The sequence below is a fragment of the Macrobrachium rosenbergii genome, chromosome 14, assembly GCF_040412425.1.
Source record: "Macrobrachium rosenbergii isolate ZJJX-2024 chromosome 14, ASM4041242v1, whole genome shotgun sequence".
Classification (NCBI taxonomy): domain Eukaryota; kingdom Metazoa; phylum Arthropoda; class Malacostraca; order Decapoda; family Palaemonidae; genus Macrobrachium; species Macrobrachium rosenbergii.
This window is the reverse complement of record NC_089754.1, coordinates 53,884,600-53,906,449: the sequence shown is the minus strand read 5'-3', so window position 1 is coordinate 53,906,449 and position 21,850 is coordinate 53,884,600. Positions and strand designations below refer to the sequence as shown.

General features: G+C 36.7%; 1 protein-coding gene across 27 annotated transcripts in view; it reads right to left on the bottom strand.

Annotated features, from left to right (window-relative positions):
- Positions 1 to 9,274: 9,274 nt before the first annotated feature.
- The window catches only part of bru3 (bruno 3), a 905,487-nt gene continuing 892,911 nt past the window's right edge, over positions 9,275 to 21,850 (bottom strand). For 23 of the 27 annotated variants that reach the window (XM_067116892.1, XM_067116888.1, XM_067116902.1 and 20 more), the window contains 4 exons: positions 20,004 to 20,087; positions 15,835 to 15,993; positions 13,841 to 13,994; positions 9,275 to 13,262 (listed from right to left, as the gene is read on the bottom strand). In XM_067116892.1, the coding sequence (XP_066972993.1) occupies positions 13,867 to 13,994; positions 15,835 to 15,993; positions 20,004 to 20,087 (371 nt within the window). In that variant the 3' untranslated portion in view covers positions 9,275 to 13,262; positions 13,841 to 13,866. The remainder of the gene's footprint in view (positions 13,263 to 13,840; positions 13,995 to 15,834; positions 15,994 to 20,003; positions 20,088 to 21,850) is intronic. The other 4 variants (XM_067116890.1, XM_067116906.1, XM_067116907.1 and 1 more) reach the window with 1 other exon arrangement.

The following is a 21,850-nucleotide window of genomic DNA, read 5'->3' as shown; positions in this document are numbered from 1 at the left end:
TTACTAAGAATACTCATTTATAATTTCTGAACTTTTCTCAAAACATTTTCAGCTTCCTAATTATAAATTTTCAGATACAGGTATCTATTAAAATGTCTGGGGCAATGGTTCTCAGCAATGAGATAAAGGAGAAACACTGGGTGACTATCCGGAGTAATTGCGTAATTGTTGGTTCTTGATAACATAATACCTACACCATAGGCTAATTTCACCCATAATATAATATCCTACCTAACCGTAAAGAGTGAGCCTACCACAGCCTACGCCAGCATAAGCTATAACGAATAACTGATTACCCACATTTGGATTTAACAAGACTTGCATTGTGAAATAAGCTGCAATAGTATACCTAATTTTTCAATACTGTAGTCAGTTTTTACCAAAGCACAGAAAGCTCTGTTTACAGTGCAATACAGAAAGCACAGGCCTGTCTAGTAAGCTAAAGGACAATATGTTTACTTACATGTAGCCTATTTAGCCTGCTTATATTCACTTGGTTTAGAATAACTTTACATTAGTCTATGGTAGGTTAACTGGGATGCCTAAACCAGACATTAAAGGGCCTACGACTAATAAACCATAGGTGCTGTCTAATATATACCACTGGCTAAGATAGGCTGGTGTGGTTGGTTGGTTACTAGCAGCCTAAGAAGTTATGTCATATGATAAAAATGACATTGGTGATATTCAAAACGGGCAAAATGTACACATGTTGCATATACTCTTACTTTTTGTCTTATATTCAAACAGCACATTTAGGATACTAGCCTAGTGAGTGGGGTTCCTCTTTGTCCTTATGCCAAATACTAATTTTGCATAAACATATCTTCCCCCCCCCCCCGGAATATTTCATTAAATCCACATTTCGAATATAATATATTCGTTTCCTGGGAAACATTAACAACTTGAGGAATATCAACAAGGTGTCGACATTTTTTCTAAAATTTGAGCATAGCCTATTTAAGCTACCTAAGCTATAGGTGTATTGTTCCCTATTTAAGCTACCTATAAACTATAGGTCTATTGTTCCCTATTTAAGCTACCTATAAACTATAGGTCTATTGTTCCCTATTTAAGCTACCTATAAGCTATAGGTCTGTTGTCCCCTGTTTAAGCTACCTATGAGCTATAGGTCTGTTGTTCCCTATTTAAGCTACTTAAGCTATAGGTCTATTGTTCCCTATTTAAGCTAACTAAGCTATAGGTCTATTGTTCCCTATTTAAGCTACCTACGCTTTAGGTCTATTGTTCCCTATTTAAGCTACCTAAGCTACAGGTCTATTGTTCCCTATTTGAGCTACCTACACTAGCCTATATTGCTCCCAAGTCCATCCTTCCATATATATCATATATTACCTTGCCTAAATAACTTAAAAGCTCTAGCAAAGTAATTAAGACTATTTTGTCAATATATAAACACAAAACATGGATAAAATATATCACTATATTTAGAAATAACGAAGGTTATTGTAATACACAGGCGGATATTTGCCAAGAGAAACTGTACCCCAGATAATCTTCATAATTCCCCTAAAAATAGCGAACGTTTGCAACACTTGAAATAGTTATACTTGATAGCTTTTCTCTTTCATGCCGTTATTACATTATATAAACTGCTACTGAATTCCATTTTGTTACAATTTTCATCGTCTTTAGCTTTACTTTAATATTTCATCGGTCTGCTTATTTCCGAAACCAGTTAATATGGTGCTAAGGCTGCACTTAACTGTATGTATGTCAAGATTAATTGCTGTCATGCGGGGAGTTGCAGGAATAATTTTCTTTTAGCTTTGTATGAATTTATAACTGTATGGAACTACGAGACAATGGAAAAATTGATAGTTTACACTCTATACCGCAATAACTTTTATAAGTTTATCTCGTTTATTAATTAGGTAATACTAGAAAACGTTTCATCTGAACTAAGTGAATTTCCTTTTCCATTAAAGGCGAATAATCTGCGACCTTCAATCATTAAAACCACCGGACAGTTAAGGGTTCAAATTCGCAAGGGGTGAAGATGCCCATTGATCATCATGCCCATTTGAAACATGAACGAATGTAATAACGATCAAGTGGGACACATACTGTTACAATATGTGCAGTGGCGATGCTGCTACATCGTCACTTCACAAACGCGGAGTGAGGAGATATATAAAGTTGACATGGCCACCATAGCCCAGACTAAGCTGACTAACTGATGATGATGTTTATATCATGAGGCTGTCCAAGGAACAATAGCCCGTGCTTGCACAATGATAGCTTAATCTCGACGTCTTACGTTTACAGGCAGTTCGTAAGCAAAGACACTTGCCGGCATAAGGCCAGCTAAATCTAGAAAGAGCTACCTAAACCGCTGATTTTGATCACAGTGTGAGGGGCAAGTCCAATGAATTATATAACAGAAAACGTTGTAAGCTTACTATTAAAGAAAATGAACTCGATTTGTCATGGCAAACGAGTCAAAATATATTCGTACCTTAAAAATGTAATTTTTGCTTATATTTCTCACCCATATTATAAAGTCTGATGAATTTATGCCTATGAAAACTTTCAGAGAACGTTGTATTGTATAAAAAACATCGCTACAATAAAGTTATGGTAAAAATGACCCGTGATTATTATTTCTTAAACGGTAGGCTATGCCTCGTCCTTGTTTAGAAATAGGTATAAAACTTACTCCCAATTTCGGGAAATAGTTTTTTCCCCGTGCAATGTGGCTTTGAACAGCCATACAATAATTACTCGTTGGGGATCAACAACATTTATTTTGACTTTGATACCACAACCATTCTCACGGGCACCGTGCTTAGTACCAGTTCCTTGGGAATGAATGTTAAACCGTTAACAATTGACAGTACATATCTCGGTAATGGTAAATCTGCAATAGATTTTAATATGATCCCGCATTAATCAAATTAATGAGACTTAAAAACACAACATAACTCCAGTATCGAGTATTAGATAACATTAAAATAAAATACCTACTTTTTCGTTGTTTCCACCAGGTAACTAGGATGTTTATGGCCTTAACGTATTTTAAAACAAGCACAATCTTCAAGTTGATTGCAGAAATTGTAACTCAGAATTATGTCAACTATCCATAGCGTTTGAAATTTGTTAATTTAAAACCTGTTGTTAAATTTGTCAAAGAAATCCTCATAAACATATTAATCGCGCATCTCACACACTGATTTTATTTTTTAATGTAAATAAACATTCAAATTTACCCCAGAAAACTATATAAAGATCTTGTCGAAATGGCTCACATCCTTAGTCTGTCTTTATACATACTGAATTATAAATATGACAGCTATCCATCCTATCACCTTTGTCTTCCAAAATGTGAAATGAGGTAACATGATCTTGAAGATCACTACACACGTTGTGAATGAATGAAAAAATAATGAAATTTTGGCTACACAACTAAGAACTAGGTCACTTTCAGCCATTCAGCATTCAAGACAGTTTAATGAGGGAGTTGGAGCTGTTGGACAAGACAGAGCAGTGGTTCTTAAGCTGGGGGGCCACGACCCCTAGGGTAAAATTAAAAATTCTCTAATCATATTCGTTGTTCTCTTAACAAGAGTCGCTAAGAAGCAGTGTCAAGTATCTCGCTAATTCATTCCCAAAAGAATAAAAACATATATTTTTTTTTTCCCTTAAAAAATCTGGGAGAGGAATTTTACTCATAGATGCTAGGGGGGCGTGGAGGGAAGGACCAGCTCTTAGAGGGGGCGTGGAGGGAAGGACCAACTCTTAGAGGGGGCGTGGAGGGAAGGACCAACTCTTAGAGGGGGCGTGGAGGGAAGGATCATCTCTTAGAGGGGGCGTGGAGGGAAGGATCATCTCTTAGAGGGGGCGTGGAGGGAAGGGCCAACTCTTGGAGGGGGCGTGGTAATAAAATGGTTAAGAACCATTGAGATAGAGAGATCCAACAAACAAATAATAAGTACGAGGAGCTAAAGGAGGAACAGGCTGAAAACCCTTCAGACGTACTAGGAACTTATCGTTAGAGAGGTTAGACAGCAAAAAGGAAGACAGGCAGATGACAGCTGTAAATAAAAACTGTAAAAACACTGCAAACACCTCTTAGCAATGCCAACAGTGCAGGGAATGAAGTCAACTGACACCGCTAGACCCTTACATGGACACACTGAGCAATTGCAGCATTACTATGCCAAATCAGAAAACTAAAGAGATTACTTACCCTCCATTTACTCATGTGTACTGAATACTTTTGCTAATCAACAACCTATATTGGTGGCCCAGGTATTGTTGTTGAAATTTAACGACGATTTTGGGTGTTTTGCAAGATTGAGAGGGGATCCAAAAGGTTTTTATTGCGCCTCTTGTTGAGCCATTGTTCATTATGTGATGCTGCTCCTTGGTACCTTTAAGAAATATATTAAATATGGGGGATATAAATATGTTTTTTGCTAACAATGGCCTAACCTCCTATGACAGCGTGTTCTGACTTGGCCAGAGTGGTTTTCCGTCCCTATTCTATTTGATCTCTTTTTATATTTCCGGCCATTTCTGGGTTGGTTTATACCCCTTGGGTTGCTGTCAACTCAGGCAGCATTATTATGAGGACGAGTGACCTGCTAATAAGTCTCTGGTATTTTTAGGTTATTATGCAGCATGCAGTTTAATCAAACTAATCATTTTTTGGACCTCTAAAATCACGATGAAGACACGAAGTACTGAACGCCTTTGCAGAAGTCAAAGACTGGATTAAATGGATTGATAAGTGATCACAGTACTTCCAACTATATATATCCAGGTATCTAATCATTCCCACACTTCCTGCCATAACTTTTTCATCCTACAACTAGCTGGCTCTACCTCACCCAGACATCAGTGAACTTCAAGACTGGACAAACCAGTCACAAGACATTCATCCCATGATACGTCAGCAGTTTCTGAACCTGATTATGGTATGACTGACTGAACATGGCTATTCAAAGTGACACCATGCTCTAAGTTACGTGGGGGGAAATCCCCAGCCGGTAAAGGTTAAATGCATTCCGCTATTTCACTCATATTCCCTTTTCCCCGGTCCAAAAGACCCCAATTTCCCACCGAGGTCCCCCATAATTGCAGGATATATAAGTGGTCGAGTACCTCTACACGTACCAATTTGCTACCAAAATGAACGTCAAAAACGTTCAAAACAAACTGTAATTTTGGATTGCGATTATGGTTTAATATAAAAATTCACCCTGGTTCCCCACCAAGGTTCCTCATTACTGTTAGCCTTGGGGAGTTGTGATTGTAATTGGTTAACCGTTTCCAAGGAAAAATAATGTCAAAATGACTCCGATTACAATCAAAAACTATTCGAAAAAAATGTTTCATTTCATCTCCATTACTGGTTAAACAGATACCTCCCTTAAATAACCATTCGGCTATTCCACCAAAGTACCGAACTGCGATACACAGCATAATACCCCAATAAGAAACTTTAAGGATTAATTATATGAAGCTAACATCCCAATATTTAATTCCACTCCCTGCAGATATGGGATATACTGCGGAAAGCAGCAAGTAAATAACTGCATATGATAGGGCTACCCTATAGCCCACAAACCAAATTAACCTCGCATTACGTTGGCTAAACTTTACCCAATAACCTAAACATTCTGCAAACCTATTACAATGACAATGGCTACATCACCTTGACAAAATGTATGGATCCGTGTGATTTGCAGACGCACTTAAGACAAGGGCTTCACAATGTACACCCACACTCACTCTATAGGACGTCCGTACTGCCGACTGATTGCTAAGTGTCAACCGTCACGGAGTAGGCAGAAAAATACACTAGTGAGTCAGTAGTGACTCCTAGTGGCTGGGGTTGAAATCGTAAACTGTAAACACTCTGGACACCGTCAAATTACTTTTCACACGTAATAAATTTTGATTTTATGAATGTTTTCAGTCTTTTTGAGGTAGCAATATATCTGAGGATCTTGCTCTCATTACAATATATGCGATGAACAATTGTTAATATCTAATTTGTATGAACTTCGTGGTTAAATTACTCTCGCGGGGGCCAAGGCCCCGAACTTCTCGTATTCCTGTAACTGGAAATTACAGTAGCCTAGTAAGGAAGTCACCGGCAGTCATCAGCTTAGAGAAAAATGTAACCTGGCATCAAGAACATACGTAGGTCCTAGGCCATCCCCGTTACTTTACTAAGTATACTCTTTTATATATGAATTTTAGCCGGTTAGGCGGTCACGTACCATCGTTCACGATTTATGATTGGAGTTATGAAAGCCATTATTGTGATATGTTGCTGGTCTTCTGGATATTTCAAAATTTCACAGTCCCATTATCTTTAGGCACTATTATTATTTCAAATTATATCTGGCATGGTATTATTAGGAAGTGAGGATACTACCTGGAATCTAACGTCACCAGAAACTTCCAAGAAACTCTGTCAGACACCGGACATGGATTACCGATCAAGTGACTTTCCAACAGCCCTTGCTTTCCCCTTCATAAAAATGCAAATATATAACTGATAAAGTCTCTTTCACTTTTCTTAATATTAATGACTTTATAACGATGTGAACTGTCTCTGTAAATCAGTCTTTGGAACCTCAGGTCTGCAGGGATGACACTACCTTGTTCGTGGCTAGAGATGTACTGTGGAGTAGTAGATTTTCTGATCAGTTTGAGTCCTTTCGTGCAGCTTTTTAATTTTTTCATTTTTTGTTTTGCTCTGCTGAGAAATTTGTTTTATCTGTTTTGCCATAAAGTAAAAATGAGCCATAATTTTATAGATCATCATAAGCATTTTTACACCAGCTTTTCCTTTTATGGGGTTAAAATTGCATTTTGTTTACGTAACGTAAACACACTCGCTGCATACGCTAGTCAAGTGGTGAGACGAAGGCTGAAAGAAAACGAGGAGAAATTATATATATATTGGATCTTTATTTCATTACAAAGTATCACTTATACAAGGGCAAGAATGCTACACACTCATAATCGACCCGTCTTGGGTAGGCCTGTACTACCCTTCTTAAAACTTTTATACAACCTATACAGTATTCCGCCTACATAGGATACTTTTTTTTTTTAAACTGGTGTATTTCTCTTCTTTTCTATAGTGTAATGTACAATCGAATGTTGTTCTCATTACATTTTGTCCTTCATGTATGTAACAAATCAATGGAAAAAAAAAATATTGTGCTTTTCAGCAAAAATCCTAATGTAAATAACTTAACTTTAATGATACAATAACATTAAATCGAAGTGTAACAGTATGTGTGATAATTCGTGTTGTGAAAAGTACACTGTATATCAAAAGCAACCGATAATAAAGATATTGATGTTCCTAGTAAGAAAAAGAGAAAATAACCAACAGTACGCAAAAAAATAATAATAATTCTCTGTATAAAAGGAGATAGACGAAGTGACGTTAAATATCTCTTAAAAATGTCCAAGAAGTGGTACCAATATAATAATCGTCAACAATATTGAAAATAGCACATTAAAATTGATCTCTAATGGCACAAGATGGTTTACTGGAGGGAAGATTCACAAATCTAGCAACAAGCAACAAATAATCTTATTTTTTTATTTCCTCACTCGATATATAGTAGATACAATGCACAAGAGAAGTATAACCTTTAAAGGGGGAGGAGGGAGGGAGGGAGGGAGGGAGGGAGGGGGGGGATGTCAAACGAGACTTGGCTATAGTATTTTCACTTGACGAAAAAAATTTGAAATTTGAGATGGAATGTTCGAAGACAATCGGATGTAGAAGAAAACGGGCGAAAAACGGTTTTATTTCTTTCCTGACATACAACATCACAAGGGGAAAATGGGAGGAGAGAGAAAAGGAGCTGAAACGGAATACAAAAAAAAAAAAAAAAAAAATGTGTAACAGCGAAGATATGTTGTCACTGGCTTTCACAATCACTTTTTTATATTTTTCTATTATTGTACAGACAAGCAAGAAATGGGTGTTACAAACAGCTTCTGTGGATTATATCAAAACTGCACAAAGGAATAAAATAGAGTAACTGATTCAATGGAAGGTCCTTTCATAAAGTTTAGTTAATGGTAAGGTGGTTCTGTGTGAATGGGCTGGATCCAGTTAAGATTCGTAATCAGTAACATCAGTTAAAAAAAATGACCTCTTCGTTTAATAGATCGGTTTTCTACATGAAATTTTCTTTGAAACACTGATATGCAAAACTAATTTCCAAACTTCATTTTATTTTACAGAAATCTCTGACGTTCTTTACATCTATAGACACGGAACATTACAATTTCCCTTTTATATCTTAATAAGGACGTTTGATAAAGCATTGCATCCTATAATCCTACGGCACTTCCACAAATTGATCTTTGTCACCTTTAAAAAAAAAAAAAAACTCCTGGATTTCCAGAGCTACACTTGAAATAAACATTGAACACCATATGTCTAAAAGGTAATACTGTAATATCATTGGACTTGTCAACAACTGAACACTGAATTTGAATATTTTACAAAAGGCAACTACATTCAAAATGGGGGCAAGTTTATTTTGCATGAATTCACAATGATGATACAAAACTAGACCACCTTTCAAGGTTACTTTCCACTCTAAGAATTTTTTTCTTCGGTTAAAATACTGATAAAAATAGCTTGCCAACTCCAACCCACACTTTCTAATAAACACTTACCATTTGGAGAAAATTTACAAGACTTATTACAGATCTTTTTGTACTGTAAGTAGTAAGGTAAAAATTGACTCAAAAACTTTTAAAACGGAAAATCGATCACCACTTATTATAGTGACAGAAGAATTCGAAAGATGCACTGCAATTGAAACGATGTCATTAGCAACTCTAATTCCATATTATCTCCTTCAAAGTCAGCTGTAGTCTGTGTGTATCTTTTTTTTTTTTTTTTATTCTATTGCTTGCGTGTACCTTTGAGAACAATGACGTATGTTTTTTCTCCCTCATCATCGAGTCATTATGTGCTTTGAATTTATGAAGTGTGTTGTGTCTGAGAGCTTCTACTTAAATACTGTTATAAATGATACGTATACTTCGCATTAGTATTACTCTTTTTTTGAGAATCACACGATCAAACTTAAAATGGAGAATTTTTCAACATCTTGCAAATTTAAAATTTAGGTTTTACAATAAAAACATGTCATATACAAGAATTTTAAAGCCACCATGACATTATATAACAATATAAATTATGAGATCACATACACTATATATATATATATTCTGAATATTATTATTTATTATTATATTTCTTTCTATTTTTCTTAAAAATTTATACATGATGCTGACCAATGTTGGGCACTTATCTTAGGATCAACTAGAGTGTGTACCACAGAGACCCGTCCTAGCTGATCTGGTATTTTTTTTGACTTGATGGAAAACTTGCCCAGGCCATTTGTGCCAGCAACTCCGGGCTGTGGATTTGGCGACAATGGAGCACAGCTGGTGGGTGGTGGGTAACGAGCTTGTCCAGCACAACATACTCATGAGGCTAAAACTCACATGGGAACTCATGAGAGATTGTGAATAATGGAGGATACTGGCCTATCCCATGGCACCTCAGGCTGGGTCAAGCCACCTACTTTTTTTAACTATGGCAAATCAGATATAAATTATGCTCCTATGAAACTACTTCAAATGGTTAACTACTTTACCATGCTATTAAACTCTCTTGGAAGGAGAAGAATCTGGGGTCTAGAAAATTACAATATAAAAGCTTACAGAGCTTGCCATCTTGATGTACAACCATATAGCTTGACAGGCCCCGGCATCCCCTGGAGGGGAGGGGTGAGTCCCGCGACTGTCGTGATGAAATATGGGCATGGAGGAGGCCAGGGGCAGGCGCTGTGTTATACACAAGCGGCGCGCCGGGTCCAGCCCCACCCTCGCCCCCGCCTGCCTGTCCCACCTCAACGCGTGTTGTGAACCATAGCGTCCTCGCACACGGAACGAAAACGAACGAAAAATCCTCTCGGGGCTGCCTCCGCAAGAAAGGAAGGAACCCCTTCAAATGGCATATTCGAAAAATCCTCTCGGGGCGGCCTTCGCAAGAAAGGAAGGAGCCCCTTCAAATGGCATATTCGAGGACTGGCAATTGTGCTGGAGAAATGAGACAGGGACAATGGATTTGGATTCGGATGTGGACAGGCGGGAGCAATGTGGCCGGCAGAAAGGGGCCTGCCAGCTCCTGGCACGGGGTGGGTTCAGTGAAGGCAAGGCGCAAGACGAGAGACCGTGCAGGCAGCCAGTTCCGCCAGGTCCAGGGTCTCAGGGACCAGGTGGGGCCAGAGGAGGCGCAACACTGATATGCTGGGGCCCTGCTATCCACTAGTTACACTGTCACCAAAGGCCGTCTTCACCAAAGGTCACCAGCCGTCTTCACTGGAAACACTTTTTCACCATTCGGATGGGACTGGGTCTTCTCACTCAGCGTCACCGATCAGGCGATGTATGAAAGGTGCTCTCGCTCTCTCTCTCCCTCTGTCAGTCTTCTGTGAGCCTGTTGTGAAACATCTGCTCAGCTACTTCTTCAGTCATCTACTACCTCTCTCACTAACAGTACGTCGCGTTTGACTACAAAATATGAACTCAGAGTAGCAGGTTTGGGCCGCCTGGTTTCCTCCATGAATACGAAAAATGAATACTTTATAATATGCGGGCATTTACCAATATCCTTAAAATGTATAGGGGCTAAGTATTATCAATTCCAGAGAGTGTATCCCATGGCAGTCCAAGGACTTCTTGAAAACATACTGCTAAAATGGGCAGAAAGTCAAACAAATACAACACGACGTCCCCGAACGACACCATATTACATGAATTGACCAAAAGACACAGAAGTTGGTCCCCAAACAAACAATTAGATTTGATATTGCCTTGAACAATGACCATGGCAGATGACACTCTCCTTTAGGCAATTGTTATTAATAAATTAAAGCAGTAAATAAATAAATGATAATAAATTATATGCTACGCAGTTCCTAAATGTGATATACTAAAACTATTCTTTAAGTATTTTTCTGTTATTTCTTTGGTGTGGCTATCTCCTTACATTCCTTAATAATATCCCTGTTGTACTCAAATACTGCCATCTTGTTTACACTGCAAAGGATAATCTTTAGTACAAATCACGTAGAAGCCTCTGCCAAACAAAGCCTGATCACTTCAAACAAGATGCCAGCATGAGCAAGGCAAAAGGGCCTATGTAATATTACAGTGGCGCAGGCTCGCTACAGAGGCATGCTGTGGAGAGAAGCCTGTCGCAGCTCTGACGTCATTCCCTACCACAGTCACAGTTGTACTTGTCAGTAATCTAGTCATACCATTCTTATAATAAATTTTTTTAATATGAACACATTGCAGATTCTTTCAACAAATACTAGTAACAACTAAACCACAATCAACAGCACGGGAGCTGTTTCTGTAACAACACGTGCCGGCAAACCTCTCTCCACGAAGCTACCTTGATCAAGCAGCCTGACAATGGTGCGTATGTACATATTGGACTAGATATGCTATGTCAGAGAAACAGCTTCATTCTTTCAGAAATCAGTAATTCTTATTCCTAAACCACTCGGGTCTATAACATGTAAATATACGAAACAAATAAAATAGACCAGGTAATGGAGAAATTATCTTGAACTCCCTTGGCACATCTCTGTCAACGGTTCAAAAGTTACGTGGATGACATACAGCATTATAAGAGAGAGGGGAATTAAGTACCCAAGAATGTATTAAAACAATAATAATGACTAGATGGAATGTCTGAGATCATAGATGAAAGATCGCTCCAAAACTGTAATCCTTTAAAAAATAACGAGTACACCTTGACTAGAAAATAATGCCACTTTGATCTGACAAACATACAGATGTCTAAAAATCTAAGCCACAAAGAAATGCACAAATCTTATTAAACCATTGGATACAAATGATTTAAAAATATATCATGATATAAAATTGACTGGAGATAAGCGTTGGTACCCTTAGTCTAGTGAATATGCTATCCACTGTACATATGATCAAATGCAGGGTCATTAGTCCTCTACCAAGTTACCTCAGCATATATACAATGTGTCTTTATAAGACTTCCTCTATACTTGAAAGCTATCTAGCAATTTAATCTATATATCTATAGGCATCTACAGGTATAGAGAAGCTATTCCTCTAGTTTGACACTAGACTAGGGGCCCCGGAATTATCAGGGGCCATCACTTTGGTTGTCCAACTTTGGAGCTGGAAAAAGAGACCTCAACGCCCTGGTCTGGTAGGGGGAGGGGGGTGGTCCCCGCCCGGCACACGGCACACAAGATGGCGAGAAGAGCACCAGTGCATGCGGCAACACCGCTATGGCAGCCCAGTCTTAAGCTAAGCGCTTGTGGACAGTTGGCCCACAACAGACTATCAGGTAAAAACATGGGCAATTTACTGAGCCATGGAAGCCGGCAGCCACAGGATGGGTGGCAGCGGCGTCGTGGGTGCCCGGGCACAGCGCAGGGCGTGAGGCAACATACACGAGACACGCAACACTTAGTACCCTGAAGGAGCAACCCGTCAGCGGGGCGGGTTAGGACACATCCGATGCTGGGAGATCCAAGTCACCCGGCTATCTATCTCGCACGAAAATGGCGCAGAGCTGATAGAGCACGTCTTAAGTATAGTATACTACTATTATTATTCTTAACAATATGATATAGTTGAAATATTATGATACGTAATATAACTTTAACAGAAGGCTTATTATTATTAAAAATATTGTTTCCATACTCTCAGTAAATAACATGGCTATCAACATGTGCGAGGAGAGGGACTTTCCGTCCCAGTCCTTCATTGGTACCGCGCCATAACTCGGTACAGCATATATATATGTACAGTTTGTGTACACAGCAGCACAGGCCTCAACTGTGGATTTATTTCCTGTACCACACATTCATATCTCAACAAAAATTCCTGACGACGACAGTGATCTGCTCTTAGGGTCCTTCGCCTATACCACCTCTGAGGCCTAATGCGATCTGTGTAGCGAATCAAGCTCTGTGGACTTATAGCACTTGCTGTATAGAAATACGGGAATAATATTCATCTTGTAGAGGAAGTATATATTTTTCAAGAATTTTCTTTTTCTTTTGACTTAATTCTAAGCTTTGGATTCCTAATACTTGATATAAATGTCATATTCAAGCTATATTCAAGCTATGATAAACACGGAGCCATCGTGAACAGCTTTCCATCAGACACCCCTGCAAAGAAAAGAAGAGAAAAAACAACACTTAGAATGGTAGAAGCCACTCCTTTCAACTCGAGCTCATCAAGAAAAAAGTGTGTTTTCGTAGACCACAATACCTCAGTGTTGAATTTCCAGGCATTCCTTCTAAGCTACAATCTTTCCACAGACAAACGTTATCTTTTTCTTTTGCACCGTTCTACGAGAATATGTTTTTTTTCCTAGACTCTGTAAGAACAACGTTGGTCTGGAACAGGCAGAATGCTTCGTTGTGTCAATATACAGTGTGCTTAACCTTTCTTGTATCAATGAAGAACAGTAATCTTAATCAGGCAATCAAATTTCGTGGCGGAAGCTCAAAAAAGCACATTTTCGAGTTTTCCTCACCTTCACTTCTTGAACTGAATGAATCGTTCACTACAACGAAAAATAAATACACTTAAGCAATACCTTTAACATGACAGGAGAAATGACTAAAATGCGAGTCTCTTGACACACAGTGAAACTGTTTCATGTAAACTAGTTCAGTTCAGGAAAAGGATTCAGTGCTCCTAAGAATGCAAGCTCAGTTGCAACGAGAAGGATTCCCCATACCTGGTCTCCCCTACTGAGTGCAGCTGTTAGTAGGGTCTATTGGCATCCTTGGGTCGTTTGAGCTGGACCTTTAAGCGCTTCATGCCGATTTGGAAGCCATTCATTGCTTGGATAGCAGCCTGGGCGGAGGCCGGGTTGTCAAAACTCACAAAACCTGAAATCGAAGACTGTGCAGTCAAATGTGGCTCTCTTTGGTCTAAGGTTAATTTTTTTACAGTGACACAAAAATGATTATTTTTTTTACAGTGACACAAAAATGATTATTTTTTTTTACAGTGACACAAAAATGAATATTTTTTTTTTACAGTGACACAAAAATTATTATTTTTTTTTTACAGTGACACAAAAATGATTATTTTTTTTTACAGTGACACAAAAATGATTATTTTTTTTACAGTGACACAAAAATGATTATTTTTTTTTACAGTGACACAAAAATTATTTTTTTACAGTGACACAAAAATGATGAATTATTTTTACAGTGACACGAAAATGATTAATTTTTTTTACAGTGACACAAAAATGATGAATTTTTTTTACAGTGACAAAAATGATTAATTTTTTTTACAGTGACACGAAAAAGATTAATTTTTTTACAGTGACAAAAATGATTAATTTTTTTTACAGTGACACGAAAATGATTAATTTTTTTTTACAGTGACACAAAAATGATTATTTTTTTTACAGTGACACGAAAATGATTAATTTTTTTACAGTGACACAAAAATGATTAATTTTTTTTTTACAGTGACACAAAAATGATTATTGTTTTTACAGTGACACAAGAATGGCAGAACTCAAATTGCAATATTTTACTGAAAAACTGTTTTTTTTTTAGTCTGTCATAAAATTCACAAGCAGGCGAGCTAACATAACTTCTGTAAGACATAAAAAGGAAATCTTATCGGTTACAAGAAGACTACTTTTATATAAACAATTCGGTATGAGATTCAAGTATCAACAAAAGAAGAAAATTATCAATTCCATGAAAATGACGTCTCCATAATCTTCACATAAATTTGACTTCAGAATCAAAACTTTGGATCTTTCCTAGATAGTGACCCCCCAAGGGTTTTCGGGGGTCGTTACCTAGGGCTAATATTTCTTGGGGGTCATTATCTTTTTATGATATTTACAGTCTTTTGTTTATGTTTTTACGGCCATCCCCAACGGGCTTGTACTGAACACGCCGCAAAGGTGGATACATACCGGGTTTTTTAAAACCCTGGGGGTCACTATCTAGGAAAGATCCAAAACTGTAAAACATTAAATGTATTTTATAAAACTGTAAAATGTAAAGTTTTTTTTTTTTTACAAAAAAAAAAAGAAAAAACCAACACGACTTCACAGTTAAGTCTGATTTTAACAGCAATAATTCCCAAATAAAAATAAGATTTGCAGTGACAGGCACTGTGTTAGTGATTGTACTGGAGAAACAAATCCACGGTCATGTATATGTACATATATTCAAAGATAAATATATGTACATACACATAAACGTGGATTTGTTTCTCCATTTCAAGACTCACGCTACTGTGAGTATTTCTTCAGCAATTACATTAACTAAAATACACTGAAAAGTGGTATAATATCTACTAATAATACTGAAGAAAATAACTATGAAATATCTTGTGTGTCCTCACCAAAACACTTGCTCTGGTTTGGATTTCAAGACTCACGCTACTGTGAGTATTTCTTCAGCAATTACATTAACTAAAACACACTGCGAAGCGATATAATATCTACTTTCGCAGTGGTATAATATCTACTAATAATACTGAAAAAAAAAATAACGATGAAATATCTCCTGTGTCCTCACCAAAACACTTGCTCTGGTTTGGATTTCAAGACTCACGCTACTGTGAGTATTTCTTCAGCAATTACATTAACTAAAACACACTGCGAAGTGGTATAATATCTACTTTCGCAGTGGTATAATATCTACTAATAATACTGAAAAAAAAATAACGATGAAATATCTCCTGTGTCCTCACCAAAACACTTGCTCTGGTTTGTAGCTCTGTCAATGAACACTTTGGAGGAGATCACATTTCCGAAGGGGAGAAACATCTGCATCAACTCGGCGTCCCCGAACTCCTGCGGCAGGTGGTAGATGAAGAGGTTGCATCCCTCAGGCCCCGAGATGGAGCAACCTGACAGGGGCGAAGAAGGGACCAGGACTTGTAGATCTCTCGGTGAGAGAGACAGAAAAAAAGAGAGAAAGAGAAAGACCGCCATCAACAAGAACAGACGGGAGAAACATCTTTTTCTTTTTTTTTTTTTTTTTTTATTTTTTTTTTTCTGTCTCTTGTGATTTCTCTTTTAGTGCATGTTTTCATTTCATTTTTTTTTTAATTTTTTAGTTCATTTGTTAATACTTTTATTATTACAGATTCTTCTCTTTTTTTTTTTTTGAAGTACAACAGCGAGTGATTTATATATGTAAACGAATCAGTTATTTATGATATTCGGAATCTTATAATATATTAATAATAATCGTGATGATAATAATAATAATAACAGGTTTTCTCGACTCAAAAAATGAGACATTCTGCAGATGAAACAAAATAAAAAAAAAAAAATCTTATTCGAATTATTTACGGCAAAAAGTGAAAGTCTCTTATTTAGAATACTTAAGGCATGTTTTTATAATATACAAATTCTATCTACCAATATTATAAAAACACACTATAAGGCGTTTTGCGGCAGGAGGAAAAATAAAAAAAAAAATTCCAGAACTAAAGTTATGGAGAAGAGTAAAACTGATGATTGTATTTTAAAGGGGGGAGGGAAATAATATAAGGAGTGGGCAAGAACACATATACAGTATATATTTATATATAATGAGAGAGAGAGAGAGAGAGAGAGAGAGAGAGAGAGAGAGAGAGAGAGAGAGAGAGAGAGAGAGAGAGAGAGAGAGAGAAACTGAAAGGACGAACCAAAGCGAGAGGACAAAATATTTGGCACAATTTACAATACAATTACAGAACACAAAATTAAGAGACAGACAATAAAGAGAGAAGAGAGAGAGAGAGAGAGAGAGAGAGAGAGAGAGAGAGAGAGAGAGAGAGAGAGAGAGAGATTTCTGGTGTGTACAGCAGACATCAAGAGACAGGGAGAGAAATGCTAGAGAGAGAGAGAGAGAGAGAGAGAGAGAGAGAGAGAGAGAGAGAGAGAGAGAGAGAGAGAGAGAGAGAGAGCGAGTTGATTTGAAAAGCAGTATAAGTAAACTGTGCATAAGACTGACATTGATTAAAAAGAATTCTGTGGTTTTGAAATTATACTCAAACTTATTTTTTTTTTTCTGAGACCCAGTACTCATTATTAGTGTAGTCTCCGTAATTTTACAAGTGAAAGTTGAAAAAAAAGCTAAAAAAAATGGGAAAACTAAAAAAAACTATGTACATTCTGAAATCAGCAACACTGATTTTTTTTCCAGCGAATTTTATGTCTGCTACAGAATTATCATTACGTCTTCAAAGAATAGTTTTTTTTTTTGCATCTTGTTCTGTACGGAAGTTAACAAAAAATACAATTACTAAGTTCGGAATGATTTACTTATTGAGATTCGGCAATTCTCTTCAGAGGTGAATCATCCTAGTAAATTGGCCTGCATTATTCGTATTTAAAAGGTTTTATTTATTGCTTTCGGTAATAAGAGAATAACGAAGAAAAATATTGGATATAATACAGATATATTAATATTATATATATAATTATATATATACAAAATATATATATATATACATATATATATATATATATATATATATATATATATATATATATATATATATATATATATATATATATATATATATATATATATATATATATATATATATATATATATATATATATATATATATAGATATAGAGAGAGAGAGAGAGAGAGAGAGAGAGAGAGAGAGAGAGCTTACACAATAAGAATCCACCTTGTATACGTGAAAGCATTAAAACAAAAGAAATGTAAGCACACGGATTTATGCAAACGTGATGTTCTCGGCCTCATCTTTTCACGTCACAAAAAAAAAAAAAAAAAAAAAAAAAAACAATCTTGCGATTTTGGCCACAGGTGCTTAAAAGCATTATTATAGAAACGTTTTTAATATATATTTTTAAAAATGACTGATGAATAATAAAAGCAGGTGTGTACTGGGCTCAAAGTGTCAACAGGTAGTCTTGAAATCTGATTGAAATTCAAAGCGAGAACTTGGAGTGTCAAATGTGCTTGTGTGTACATAAATAGGTAAAAAAATTAAAGAAAAAAAAAAGTTACTGCTTCATCTGTGCTGTAGCAGAAGACAGGCATGTGGGAAAACTATATCTCGGTAGAGGCTCAGAGACGACGACAGAATGAAAGAAGACACAGTAAACGGTATATATATATATATATATAAAACAGATGAATTACGATGTAGATAATATAATATATATATATATAAATTTCATCAAAAAGCTCTTCAGAAATGACTAATAACTCGTATTCGCTATACGACTAGGGAGAGAGAAAAGAAAAAAAAAAAAAACTTGAAAACAAGAACCGCCATGATATTTTCTCACTAGGTAAATGAAAAATCATATTTTGTTTGAGTGACCTAAATTTGAAAATGAAATTCTATGACACCTACAGTAGTCAAATATTACAGGAGAACAAGTAAAAAAAAAAATTATATATAGTATATCTCCTCTTGGTATTTCTCTTTTTTTTTTTTTTAAAGTTTACCAAAAAATTGACATAACTGAGTGAAATCAAATTCCGATCATGCAATCTCTGGAGGTGGGGCATGCAACGCCGTGCAACCCCAAAAGGGCATGCAAAGTCAGGAAGTTAACATGACACTCTCTCTCTTGAATCTTAATCTCAAAAAAAAAAAAGTATGTTTGGAAAATATGTCTACTGTTTTTTTTTTTATCCAATTGCTTCCAATACCCTTACCACTAAGTCTATTCACGGAAAATGTTTTTCAGGACCGTAAAAAATAACATCATATCCACAACTAAGTCTCCTGTTGAGAGGAGAAAACTTTCTCATGTATATTTTGTTTATATCTAGAGCTTTACTTCCTTGTGTCTTCCAATGTCTTTTCAGTGTGATATGAATTGTTTCCTTGAATTTGGGAAAGCTAACTTCGCTAACAATCCCTTCGCTAGAGTCCTCTGGGGGTCTAGCGAAGGAAGAGATCCACATGTATGAAAAAAAAATTATCTGTAGGTTTAATGTCCTCGCTGGGAGAAAATTCTATGGACACACAAACATCGCACCAAGCCTATATAAAAACATTTTGCTGACATGCAGATAACCGTGCAGGAATTGCGAAGGTCGCGCAAGCAGCAATAATGAGCATGCAGGCGAAAATGTATATAATGTATGCAAATATATATATATATATACTGATGTATATAGATACGTCATGCAAGCAACTCACTCAAGGGGACGGAAAAATAATGGAAAAAAAAATAATAATGATAATAAATGAGTAAATGAGATATAAAGGCTCCACTGGAATAACTAAGAATGACCACTTGTCTCCCTCATCCACTTCGGTGTCCCGGAATTGGCTCTCAGCTCACTGCTACGTGGGAGCTCGAAGCTCTCTATTCATTTATGCACTCGATCTGTCTTCGACATCTCTCTCAAGCAGGGAATTAACCCTTTCTCTAGTTCTAAGGCATCAAACACTATCAGCATATGAGGATCCAGGAATATATATATATATTTTTATATTTCTTTACAATTACTGTTAAGATAATCTTTCTCTTACTTTACTCAAAGATAATCCTTCTTTTTTTGAATGAAGTGAGAAAAGTCAACTACGATCCAAGATAGCATTAAACTAGAAGTTTAACGTTGTCTCTAAGTGAAGAGTATTCTGCTGCTGGACTGAAAGATTTCGTAATGTCGGAAGAAGCTTTTTTTGATCTTTTTAACTTGATTCTAATGATTTATCGTTTAACCATGAATCAAAATGCAAGAAGAGGCTTCTTTTTTATCGTTACTTTATTATGATTTATCGTTGAACTATGAATTAAAATGTAAGAAGAAGCTTCTTTTGATCTTTTCAACTTTATTGACATGAATTACTCTTTACCAGAACTGAGAACCAACTCGGGGCGCGGCTGGAACGCGGGATCAGGTCGCGAGACGGCGTGGTCAGCTTACCTTCCACCTTGTTGTGAGGTATGGGCGCCAGTTGGGGCGAAGGCGCCTGAGCGTACTGGCCATAGACGGGTGCGGGGTACACGGCTGCAAGAGGGGTCGGGAGGACACTGTCAGCCACACACACGCATACACACAGACACACTTATAAAACACACACACACCGACACAGACATGCCATCGCTACATGACCAAGACTACTTGGAAAAGAAAAAAAAAAGTATGTACGGATTTACTGCACCAACAGTTGCTGCTACTCTACCCTCATGTGTCTTCTATGGGGATGACAGTTGTACCTCTTGGGTTAAGGGGGAGGGGGGGGTTGGAATCATTGAAATCAGTGAGAGATATTAACACGAAATCATTGACTGATAGCAATAGTAATAATCATAATGTCTCCAAGTGGATGGTTTTAATATGCTTCATTTTTTTTTTAGTCTGCAATAATGAACACCAAACACCAATGTAGACGTTTCATATTATGGAAACACAAGACAACACAATACAGACGCTTACTGAAATCAGATGAAAGCAAGTGAAGTCAAAGGTATATTCCGCATCCCCATAGCAACATATGAATCAAGAAAAACCTCGACTACATAAACAAACACACCACCGCTGTTTGCCATCATAACTTAAAGAACAAATCCGCTGACATTAACTAATCACTTTCAGATGACTTTGAATGACTCCCAAGATTATTACTTTGACAAGAGAAAAAAAATCAGGAAAACTTAAATAAAAAGAGATTAAACACAGGGGCAAAATGTGGCTCTTCTTAAATCATAAAATTTAAAGGATTTGTGACGTATTCTGCCATTCCCTCATTTACGTTTTTTTTATTATTATTGATGAGTAATGTTAATGTCGGTTTTACTAAAAAAAAAAAAAAAGAAAAAATTACAGTGATGCTAAGACAGCCAACGTATTATGCCACTGTCGAAGTGATTATGGAAAGAGAGTGACTCAAGAACTTACAGAGTAATAAAGTCTTGAAAAACTATAGGTGACACACAACATTTACCCGGCGAGTCAACACTGACTTGCACTCAGCGTAAGATGGTTCTTCGCTAGAGCTCGAGAAAAGATCTGAGCGCACAAAGTGAGGAACTGCGGTCGATTTGAACTATGTAAACACACAGCGGTTATCTTAAAAAAGTATATAAAACATATATATACATATACTGTATATATATATATAAAATATATGTATACATATATATATACATATACAATGATGGCAGTTCATCGCTCAGCAAACTACAATGGTAAGACTAATTTACGATTGCTATAAAGTTACTAACAAATACGTCAGTTCCTCAGACAAATAGCGTTTCATGAACTATGTTCTTTCCAATACAATTATCGTTCCATTATCTCTTACTATTCGGCAACGAACTGCAAATGACCCGCAGGTTCGATGACATTGGCAGAGGTCACGTAAGTTAAAAGGATACCTGATTAAGATTTCGCGCGTGATTTATTATTTAACCTGAAGCACATAATTCCCGAGTTTTCAGCTTCATTTTGACCGATTTCTATTTCAATTAAAAGTATTTTCATTTGGCGAGAAAGTAATCTAAATTCTTAACAAGTTTTTGAAATTGTTTTCCAAGAATCGCGTCTCTGCTTCTGAAAATGCTTTCTTAACACACGCTCCAACTCCTAATGATGGTTTCTAGATTTCAGTCTCGACTTATTAAAACATATCTTGTGTCTAGGATTCCGCGTCTCTTGTGTCTTCAAGAATTAAGTTCCTTTCATCAAGAAGTGGTTTCGTGAATGACGCACAGTCTTCTGAAAGCGGTTTTCAGAACACGTCTCTACGCGTAAAAACGGTCCTAAAACCA